The following is a 12,010-nucleotide window of genomic DNA, read 5'->3' on the forward strand; positions in this document are numbered from 1 at the left end:
ATGTTGATGCACGGTTCACTTTGTGCACCAGCCAAATATATACCTATATTTTGAATTTGAAAAAATAATTTAATTTTTCCAATTAAGAAGGGTTCGGTGAATGCGCATATGAAACTGGTGGGGTTCAGTACCTCCAACAAGGTTAAGAACCACTGTTCTAACACAATATGGAGTAAATTGAGCATTGGGACAGGGTAAGCATATGAACACATTTCTAACACTTAACTTTTTTTTATTTTAAACCTTCATTTAACTAGGAAAGTCGGTTCTTATTTTACAATGACGGCCTACCCCGGCCAAACTATCCCTTAACATGGACAATGCTGGGCCGATTGTGCGCTGCACAACCTCATATCCCAGTTTAACCTACTATGCCAAGGATAATGCCTTGCATTACACCTGGGAAGTAAACACTTCAATTGTGGCAGAGGAAAAACATTTTTCATAATTTGAAATCGACTAAATCACACGAATGCAAGGTGTCTTCAAAATACTATGCATATTGGAGGGGAATTCTGACCCCGAGTTAAGTGCACGTAAATGGAACATAATTCTCTTTTTATGCGTATTCTGACATTGAACTTAGTGATGAGAGTAGCATGCTATTCACCCGCTATTTGTTTGGGAGGGAGATCAAAGAATTGTTGGTGTGGCAGAGGTGTGTCTACACATTATGTACTCTGACCAGGTCTTAATTCCCTCAGAATGACACCACCTTTATGCGCAATGAAACAATGAATAAAGTCGAGCAACCTGTCGGTTCCAAGTTTTTTCCAATAAAAATTCTCCATGCACTGTAATTTACAATTTGATAAGAGCTATTGATAAAAGCTAAGTAAATGAGTAAGCCAGTTGAATAAGGGGTTCATAAACATAAATGACAATTGTTTTTGATCCATTTTATCTCATGATTGCTGGAGACAAATGTGAAACTAGTCATATGGCAGTAAACTGAAGCATATCACCTTTTCCAAAGTGAAGTTTATGAAATGCTGACCTTGTAACTGGCAGGGATGACATTTGTAGACCCAAGCTATGGCTATTTTCAGGATGAATCAAACCTGTCAGGACCCGGTTACGAACCCAGGTCTCCGGAGTGAGAAACAGTCACTAAACCAACTGAGCCACGAATAGTCAGCAGAACCCAGAAGATGAGGCAGACACAGCAGTACTTGAGACGGTGTATTTAATGAAGTAAAAAGTTCTTCAGGAAAACATGTAACTCCACAACCTCAAAAGGAATTTCACAAGAACAAAGGAAATCCTCCAAGACAAAAAGGCAAATCCACAAGGTGGAAGGTATAGCACAAAAAAAGCCTCAAAAGATACTTCAAAAACAAACAAGAACAAAAAGAAAAGAAACAAGAACAAACAAGAACAAAAAGAAAAGAAAAGGTCAAAAGGCACAATGGGGGCATCTAGTGACCAAAACCCGGAACAACCCTGGCCAAATCCTGACACAAACCACTGTATGCTTTATTTTGTGCGTAAAGGCTTTCCAAACTATTTTTTTAAAGTTTAAGTAATAAATACTTTCCTAACCCTAAAGAATATACAAGATCATAGTTTTTTATCTATTGGTGTTGAAAAGGAGAAACATTTAATGTGACAAATTGACTACAAAGTGTAAATAGGATAATTTTGGTCATAAAGTCAGTCTTGTCCAAAAAGGAGATTTGCGAGATTATTAGAAAAAACAGTATGTCACTGAATGAAAGGTCCCTTAACAGTTTTCCTTGGGTTGGGTCATATAGTGACCCTGTTGAGGTCATGTCCAACCTGGTCATCGGGAGAGATCAGCCAATAAAGTGAACTAAATAAATAAGGACTCCCACACCACTGTAGTCGGCTGCTACAGACCGCCCTCGGCTTCGGGAGACGCACCAAGCTCTCTTTCTGATGTCCTGCACAAGTTAAATGACTCTGAATTCGTTATTTTAGGAGATTTGATCTGGGACATGCTTACATCTGTATCGGACTCTTTTAAAAACTGTATGACTCTCTGAATCTCACTCAATTAATTAATGCCGACAAGACCGAATCCCAGAGCACAGAAACAAATCAACTCTATTGGACATTATTCTAATGAATACCCCTCACAAATACACATCGACTGGGATATTCTGTAATGATGTCAGTGATCACTGTGCAATTGCTTGTGTTAGAAATACAAAAATGACCAAAACCCCGTTATATTTTTTTAAATACATTTTAGACAGTTTGATGAGCAAGCATTCTTACATGATCTGCACCATAATATTGACAGAGTAAGTCTGATTCCCGATGTTGACACTGCCTGGGACTATTTTTATATGAAATTTGTGTCCATTTGTGTTAAGCATGCCCCTGTGAAGAAATGTAGAATCGGTGGAAGGGACAATCCCTGGTTTTCAGATAACTTGGCAGAATTAATTAGAAAGATAAATATATATTGGGCTCAAGCTAGACATACAAATGCTTCTGTTGACTGGGCCTCCTTCAGAGTGCTAAGAAACAAATGCACAGGTTTGATAGGGAAGTCCAAATCAGATTACTATTTAAAAGCAGTCACAGAGAACCTAAACAACCCTACCAAGTTCCGGAAGCTAATCAAATCAGTATCAGGTTCTAATGTATTCTCTGGGCTTCGTGACCATTTAATGATGGACGAATGGACGGATGAAGTGAAAGATAAAGCCAATATTGTAGAGATTTTTAATAAGCACTTCATATATGCTGGTTCAGTTTTTAATAATGGTGGGGCCCAGGCCTCTAATGTAAGCTCTGTTACAGTCAACTATGATATAGGCCCTCATGTGAACCATTTTAACTTTGAGCTTGTTTCTTAAACGGATGTCTATAAAGCACTAAAGGCAATAGACACTGAAACGTCTGCAGGTCCAGACAACCTGGACCCCTACCTCTTAAAGATAGCAGCTGGTATTATTACTGAACCTGTGGCTCACATTTTCAACTTGAGGCTCGACCAATTCCATACCCAGCATTTGGAAATCAGCTTATGTCCTCCCACTGCTAAAGTGAGCAGATCCCTCAGATGCAAATAACTATCGCCAAACTCCCTATCCTGGCCAAAGTCTATTAATCCCTAGTGAACTCAAAACATATTTATTGAAAATAACATACTGAGCAGGATTCAGTCTGGCTTTAGATCGGGGAACAGCACCACAACTGCACCTATGGCAGTGGAAAATTACATTATTAATGCACTTGATAAAAAGCAACATTGTGCTCACTGTTTGTGGATCTATCAAAGGCCTTTGATTCAGTTGACCATGAATTGTTGCTAGCTAGACTCAGAAACATTGGTCTCAGTGAAGGGGCAGTAAATTGGTTTAGGAATGATCTTTGACAGAACACAATGTGTATATACTGACAATCACAAGACTAGCTTTCTTGAGATTAATATAGGTGTGCCCCAGGGTTCCATTTTAGCTCCAGTGTTGTTCTAAATTTTTATTAATGATTTGGGAAATGGGATGCAACCAGCAAATGTACATCTATATGATGATACTGTCATATATTAATGTGCTCCTTCTCTGGTTCAGGCTGTTGAAGAGCTCCAGATTGCTTTTCAGTCACTGCAAGCCTCCCTTTATGGTCTCAAAATGGTCCTGAATGTACAAAAAAACTAAATTCATAACCTTTACCACAGCTAGAACTCTGCCAGAGAAGGTTAGCATTGTCACATCTGGTGGCTTATCCATTGAAAAAAAGTGTCATCCTACAAATACCAGGTATTTGGTTGGATGACAAGTTGTCCTTTAAAGTTCATGTGGATAATCTTGTGACAAAGCTTAAATTGAAATTGGGTTTTTATTTTCGTAATAAATCAATTACAGAGAGAAAAGTGGCCTGCACAAGCTTCTTTCTAGCTATAAGTGGGAACTTATAGCTAGAAAGAAGTGTGTGCAGGCCACTTTTCTCTCTGTAATTGATTATGGTGACGTGTTGTAAATGCATGCAGCATCCTCTGTCTTACAGAGACTGGACTCTGTTTATCATGCATCCTTGCGCTTTATTACAAGTGCCAAGTCACTCACCCACCATTGCACCTTGTACCAAATGGTAGGTTGGACCTCACTTTATATGCACAGAAAGATACATTTGTATGTGTTCATCTACAAAGCCCTTTTGGGTAAACTCCCTCTTTACCTTTGTAGTCTGGTCTCCTTCACAACCAGCAGTTACCATACCCAGTCTACTAGGTGGTTGCTACTTAAAGTCCCAAGGACATTCACAGTATTAGGCAAGACGGCCTTCTCTTCTCGTGCACCAGAGGCATGGAAAAGTCTACAATCCATGCTTCATCTAGATATGTTAGTGCCACTGAATTAATATAAAATATTGATGGGAGAGACTGTTACGGAGGAGTGTAAATTATTTTTTTAGGCTGGATCATGTTGTATGTTTTAATTATGTAATGTATTGATTGATGCTACTGCCTTGGCCAGGTTTCCCTTGAAAAATAGACTCTGGGTCTCAATGGGCATTTCCTGGTTAAATAAAGGCAGGCAGGCAGGCAGGCAGGCAGGCAGGCAGGCAGGCAGGCAGGCAGGCAGGCAGGCAGGCAGGCAGGCAGGCAGGCAGGCAGGCAGGCAAGAAAGAAAGGAAAAGAAAGAAAGGAAAAGAAAGAAAAGAAAAGAAAAATGACTACTCCAAAATGGAGATTGCCTCAATGACGCCAAAAAAATTCAAACCAACTATAACAATTCATATACAAATATTTAAAGCATTTAATGAGAAAACTAAAATATGTGCAACATGAAGATATTGTCCCATTTATATTGTGTAATTTATTGACTGTCCCTAACTAACCCCAGAGATTGGATAGCCTATGTCAAACCAACGTTTCCACTGGTCGCACACCAGCCTAGGCGACACAAGTCCTGGTTAGACTGTTTGAAGTTAGAGAAGTTTGAGCGACTGCAACTGTGTACTGTTTTGGCAGAGTGAATGTACAAACGCTTGCCACGTGCAAACACACACACACAAGGAATCACCCAAAAGCATGTTTCAATGTGTGAAACACACAGGGCAACACAGCACACACACAACCCCCAAAGAAACTCAGCGCCCTACCGCTGCTGAGCAGGAAGAGAGCCTTCTTTTCATCATTTTTATAGTCCTGTTCGGCTTCCTGAATTACCCACGCACCCCTTTCCCAGTGAGAACTTATAGCCAGCCTCCTCTACATCCCAACACCAGGCAAACCCACTGAGCCTTAAACCCAAAAAGGCAGGATACAGGTTCAAAGCCCATCCAGTGTTCAAATATTTGGGGTAATTGCAGATGTTCGACATTGCAGCTGACTTTACAGGCGGGTCGAGACTGACCACCTTTTATCATAAATAACTACTCAATATTATTTGTAGGTCAGTCAATCAGTCACAATTTACCCATGATACATCACAATTTTGATGCTTTTGAACACAGCCAATAACTTTGAGGTTTAGATGACGTACCTGATGACATAGATGCCCTAAAAGAGGGTTTTCTCGATCCACCAGAAGGTGCACATCTTTGTTCTACCCGAACACTAAAATGCCAGATTCCATTAATCAATTAACTGCCAAGCCCTTGATTAGTTGAATGAGTTGTTTGTTGAATGAGCCTTTTTCACTAATTGGTCTTTTGACCAATCAGATCAGCTCTGAAAAAGATCTGACGTGAAAAGATTGGAAGTGATTGGTGGAAATAAAATATCAGAATTGGGCTGCCTGTCTAAACGCAGCCTTTGACATGTAGGTTGTGTGCATGGATATAAATCCTGCTTACATTGGCTTACATCACATAGCATAGATGTTCAGTTTTCTCAAGAGGAAGACAAATAATGAAGTGAAAGAGAACTGCGTCAAAACTCTCACAACTACATTGTTCTGAGGCCAATGCCTCCCACACAGTGAGGTATGTGAATAATACACAAGGGGTTTTCACAGCATCTAGGACCTCGAGATGTGTACCACTTTTGTTTTACCTGTTGCCTAGGTCTGAGGCACTAAATTAACCATTTGATGAAAAGAGTTTCAAATCAACATTTCCCACTGGCTAAATTTAACGATAATGATGACAGCCATATATGAAGCACCATTCTACTTTGGTTGGGGTCCTGAAGTAAAATGAATCCAATGTAGATAACTTATAAGCCATGTGTGTTTTCTTGATCTGTGTCTGTAATGCAATTACATGCAGTCATAATAGTCAAGGTGGTAATGTATTCCCTAAACACCCACGTCTCAGGGTCTATCAGTGAGTAATAATAAAGCATTAACTGCTGCACACATTCTCAGAGAGAAAAGTAACCGCAGGAATCTGCGGAATCTTGGGAGAACAATTGCTGCTACTGGAATTCATCTCCAGTGACTGCTGTGGATGAACTTGTGTTTATTTATGAGAGAGAAACCATTAATGGAGGGTTGGGAATGGAGGGATGAAACATATACATTGTTCCTCCCAGAGGAAGCAGAGAGAACAGATATTTACTTGTCAAAACAGTTTACTATAGAATACTCCAGTACTTACTATAGAAGTATGTAGTAAACTGTAGAATACTATACTACACACTGTAGAATCCCTCGATCAAATGTAGTACTTGCTATATAATTCTATAGTATACTGCAGAATACTATAGTAGAATACTAGTAAATATTACAATATTATCTGCAAATGTCTGCAAAAACACTAGTATGCAAAAACACTCATTTTTTACTGTAGTAAATACTATATAAATACTACAGTATTTAATTTACATATACTGTACCCTGCCTATTCCCCTCCCCCATATCCAATGTGTGCCACCCATAAGTGAGAAGCCTACATATCATGTATAGACCATTTTGTTTCCCCAACAGGTTATAGAAAATAGCAGAAGTACTGAATTATTGGTTCAGAGCCTAGACCCATCTACCTGTTATGGACAATTTGCTCTTTTAGTATTTCTCCAGTAGATTTTGTCATGGAGAAAGTCTCCACTTCTATGTCAAAGATAATAAAACAAAAACACTATAATAAGTACTACAGTGATGTCTGCAAAAAACATTACAGTATGCTACTACAGTCTGCAAAAACACTACAGTAAATACTACAATCTGCAAAAACACTACAGTAAATACTACAGTATACTACAATTACTATAGTATATACTACTACAGTTTGTTTACTACAGTATTTATACTATAGTTAACTGTAAATACTACAGTACACTAAAATAAACAATAGCGTTCACTGTAGTGTTTTTGCAGACTTTAGATGGGATACTACAGAAAAATCCGCAAAAACACTACTGTGAATACTATAGTATTTTTTCATGTGGGTTAACACTGTCGGACCAAGAGAATCTCATTCTAATCTGATTGCGTTCCTGCCCTTACAAAAAAAGATTGCAGTTTTGAAACTGCACTCCACTGTGGTATTTTGGACGCAGTAATTGCAGAATAACTGCAGTTGAACTGCAGTTAAACTGCACTCTAACTGTCGTTTACACTGCAAAAGGACTGCACAATCCAAGATATTGAGTAAGGTCCAGAAGGCTACAGGACCAGGCGCTTAGAAAAACAACACAGACTCATACGCTGTTTCCTCAGTTCACTTTGGAAGTTTAGATACATTATGCCCATACCTTTGTGCTTTTCCATTCTCAACGCACGACCAAGCCTCTCGGTTGTCACGGTTTCGTCTCGGAGAAGACAATCCCAGGCTGTAGTAGCCGGTCAGTGAATGTCAACACTAGCTCGTGAAGGGACGCTTGATAGATAGATACCAGAGCTCCGATGCAGTTTTCAAAGAACTACTGATCCGATATAATGTACTGATGCTTGTTTCAGAGTAAGATTACCACGTGATCAATGATGTCCGATGCTTCTTTTGATCACATGCTTTTTTTGAAACGTGTGCTGCAAAATGAGAGTTCCCACTGATTTCGACATGGGTTCGGTTCTTTCGATTCTGAGTTGCTTTCAGACATCGACCTCTACTGGTATTAGCTGATATTGGTAGACTTTCGTGCCATTGTTCAGTAGGCTGTTTCTAGTATAGGGCTCCTGATGGGTTGCCTACAGGATCTGATGTCCGAGGACTAGGCTATAGGCACCACTGAATAAGGGATAGGTGAGCTACTAAATGAGAATAGCATTACCAAACATTCTCAAAAAACACTGCTGTGAACAATTTTGCAGACCATTTCTCCCTTCTGCTTATTTTTGTTTCCTCATTGAAGGCAACTTTGCCCCATGCAGTTTCTATGTAGTCAAAATATTGAAACGACCCTGGGTTTATAATCGCGGAAATCGACTATGCTGCACGAGCATGCTTTTGTGACACAGTCGATAGCGCGCCGGACCTCGGGCTCGAAGATCGAGGGTTCGATATCTGCTCCATGCTGTTTCATTACAATATGTTAATGTTGACAAGCTTTCTATGCCGATTTGCTGTGCTCCATCACTTTTTCAATTTGAGAATAATCGGAGCTAGTAAAACAATTTCTGGAAAATGTATTCAGATACATTCGAAATAAATTGTATTTAATTACCACGAAAATACCATAAAAAAACGATCGGCGCTCCAATCGCTTAAAATTACATGTTATCAAGATCTGTTTCCTAAGCCTAAATCATACTCATTCTCTTTACAAATTAGTATTATTTCCAATTACAAATAGAATAGAAATATAATTATCACTTCTAACAATGGTGCTCGTTTAGTAAAGTTATATCAAAGCTGAATCAATGATTCACATAATAATTCATGAGCATTTTACATAACATAACCGAATATAATACCATAGCGTAGTAGGCATATAACATACTATTACACCCAACATTTCTAATGAGTAGGTATGTAACATTACTATTACACCAAACATGTCTAATTTCTAATGAGATTTTAAGATGGTTCGCTGAAGCTGAATATACAAATGATTTTCTCATGCACCAAAACTCGAGGCAGGATATGCTTTGATTGAAACAAAATACAAAGTATAATAGTTTGTTAACACCATGTACTCTAATTCACTCATAAAACAGTAATTCAAGAAGATCTAAATGCATATTCCCATTAAACTGATTGAGGTCAATCAAATTTTATCTTTATTTAACTAGGCAAGTCAGTTAAGAACAAATTCTTATTTTCAATGACGGCCTAGGAACAGTGGGTTAACTGCCTGTTCAGGGGCAGAACGACAGATTTGTACCTTGTCAGCTCAGGGATTTGAACTTGTAACCTTTCGGTAACTAATCCAACTCTCTAACCACTAGGCTACCCTGCCACCAAATGATTGGCATGGAGGTGCAGTTCTGACATTTCTTCAGTAAAACCTGAAGAATGATCATTCATGATTGACAATGATGATGGCTATTTTGAAATTAGGTAGCATTATGCCTAACTTGGTGTTTGAGGGTTTAAATTTTTTTAATGTTCTTTAGACAATATGTGTGGGCATAGGCAGACGTTGCAATTGGAGAATACGTTTTATGCATATTCAACTGGCTACATCTGTTGGTACAAACTTTGATTGAGGAAATTAAGAGGCATTTGAAAAAAACTTTTTCAGAGTTGAATGATAGCTCAGCAGGAACTCTGAGACATATAGACAAGGGGTTGAGTCCCAACCAAGTCATGGGCCTACTAATAAGACTTTTTTTTCTTTGTAACCACACTAGCTGCACATTGATGTTCAAATAATTTGTTTTATTTAGTATTTAACATGAAAGCCTTTGTCCTATGTATAAGTAATGCCGTAGATTCATATTGTTTTGTAAAATAGTAAACTTGGGAGGCAAAAAAGGGATGCAGAATGTAAAATCCAGTATGAGTATTAGATTTCAAAGCCTTCAACTAACCGTGAATCCAAAAAAATAGGAACGCAAAGCTTTATCGTTGTTTTTTTTTAAAATACATTTTTGGTGATCAACAAGGAATGGCTTTGAGATTCATGACCACTAGTCTAGCTAGTTCTGGTCGGTCAGTTGCTGATAAGCAAACGACAGGTCCAGCTTACTGAAAACCTTCCCACGACTAGAGTGGCAAACAGATTTTAAGCATTCAGCAGTGTATATTCCTCTGGTAGTATGTAGCGATTGACTGTTACCCCTCCACTTTCGTGACTATCTCATTCTTCTGTAGGGGCTCCAGTTCTTTCTCTACTGGAAGAGCATGTGGTTTGTGAAAGATAGGCTCGGTTCCTTCTTGCACTCTGACTTTTGACGTGAAGTCTCGTATCTCGCAATAGCCATCTTTGAAAAGTTATTTGTGTTTCTCCAGCATGTTTGTAAGTGAAGCCTGACTCACTGGTTTGTAATTTTGTAATTTCTCAGACTAATGTTTCCGCAGTTCAGCTTGATTTTCTTCTTTTCTTTGACAATGATAAGTGGTAGCGTCCACTCCTTCCCCTTATACGGAGCTGTGAGGGGAACGGCACCTCAGTACCTCCAGGCTCTGATCAGGCCCTACACCCAAACAAGGGCACTGCGTTCATCCACCTCTGGCCTGCTCGCCTCCCTACCACTGAGGAAGTACAGCTCCCGCTCAGCCCAGTCAAAACTGTTCGCTGCTCTGGCCCCCCAATGGTGGAACAAACTCCCTCACGACGCCAGGACAGCGGAGTCAATCACCACCTTCCGGAGACACCTGAAACCCCACCTCTTTAAGGAATACCTAGGATAGGATAAGTATTCCCCCCCCCCTTTAAGATTTAGATGCACTATTGTAAAGTGACTGTTCCACTGGATGTCATAAGGTGAATGCGCCAATTTGTAAGTCGCTCTGGATAAGAGCGTCTGCTAAATGACTTAAATGTAAATGTAATACCGGACTGCAGTGGAGGCTGCTGAGGGGAGGACGGCTGTAACGGCTTTCCTCCGTCGAAGGAGAGGAGGACCAAAATGCAGCGTAGTTCGTGTTCAACATGTTTAATGAAAGACGATAACGTGAACACTGCACAAATACAAAATAACAAACGTGGCAAAACCCGAAACAGTCCTATCTGGTGCAGAGAACACAAAGACAGGAAACAACCACCCACAAACCCCAACACAAAACAAGCTACCTAAATATGGTTCCCAATCAGACAATGACTAACACCTGCCTCTGATTGAGAACCATATCAGGCCATACATAGAAACGGACAAACTAGACACACAGCACATGTCCTGACCAACACTAAAACAAGGAAAACACAAAAGAACTATGGTAGGAACGTGACTGTACCCCCCCCCAAGGTGCGGACTCTGACCGCACAACCTAAACCTAAAGGGGAGGGTCTGGGTGGGCATCTGTCCGCGGTGGCGGCTCTGGCGCTGGACATGGACCCCACTCCACCATTGTCTTTATCCACCTCCTTAGCGTCCACCTCCTTAGCGTCCTTTGGGCCGACCTTGGCCTATGAACCTTAACAAAGGGCCCCACTGGACTGAGGAGCGCCTCTGGACTGAGGGGTGCCTCATGACTGAGGAAACTCCTCCGGACTGAGGTACAGCTCCGGACTGAAGGGCAGCTCATGACTGAGAGGTAGCTCATGACTGAGGAGGTAGCTCATGACTGAGAGGTAGCTCATAACTGAGAGGTAGCTCATGACTGAGAGGTAGCTCATGACCGAGGGGTAGCTCAGGACTGAGGGGTAGATCAGGACTGAGTGGTAGCTCAGGACTGAGAGGTAGCTCAGGCTGGTTGATGGCTCTGGCAGCTTCTGGCTGACTGACGGCTCTGGCAGCTCCTGGCTGAATGGCGGCTCTGGAAGATCCTGGCTGACTGGCGGATCCTGGCTGACTGGCGGCTCTTGCGGATCCTGGCTGATCCTGGCGGGAGACTCTGGCAACTCTGGACAGGCGGGAGACTCTGGCAACTCGGGACAGGCGGGAGACTCTAGCAGCTCTGGACAGGCGGGAGACTCTGGCAACTCTGGACAGGCGGGAGACTCTAGCAGCTCTTGACAGACGGGAGACTCTGGCAGCGCTGGAGAGGAGGTTCCCAATCAGAGACAATGACTAACACCTGCCTCTGATTGAGAACCATGTCAGGC

General features: G+C 40.8%; 1 protein-coding gene across 4 annotated transcripts in view; it reads right to left on the reverse strand.

Moving 5' to 3' along the window:
• The window catches only part of afap1l2 (actin filament associated protein 1-like 2), a 149,146-nt gene extending 141,190 nt beyond the window's left edge, over window positions 1–7,956 (reverse strand). The window contains exon 1 of one of the 4 annotated variants that reach the window (XM_046369404.1): window positions 7,616–7,955. In XM_046369404.1, coding sequence (XP_046225360.1) covers window positions 7,616–7,631 — 16 coding nt within the window. In that variant the 5' untranslated portion in view covers window positions 7,632–7,955. Of the gene's footprint in view, window positions 1–7,615 lie in introns of all 4 variants that reach the window. The other 3 variants (XM_046369403.1, XM_046369402.1, XM_046369405.1) reach the window with 3 other exon arrangements.
• Between the last annotated feature and the right edge of the window lie 4,054 nt (window positions 7,957–12,010).

Source organism: Oncorhynchus gorbuscha, linkage group LG11, assembly GCF_021184085.1.
Source record: "Oncorhynchus gorbuscha isolate QuinsamMale2020 ecotype Even-year linkage group LG11, OgorEven_v1.0, whole genome shotgun sequence".
In the NCBI taxonomy this organism is placed as follows: Eukaryota; Metazoa; Chordata; class Actinopteri; order Salmoniformes; family Salmonidae; genus Oncorhynchus; species Oncorhynchus gorbuscha.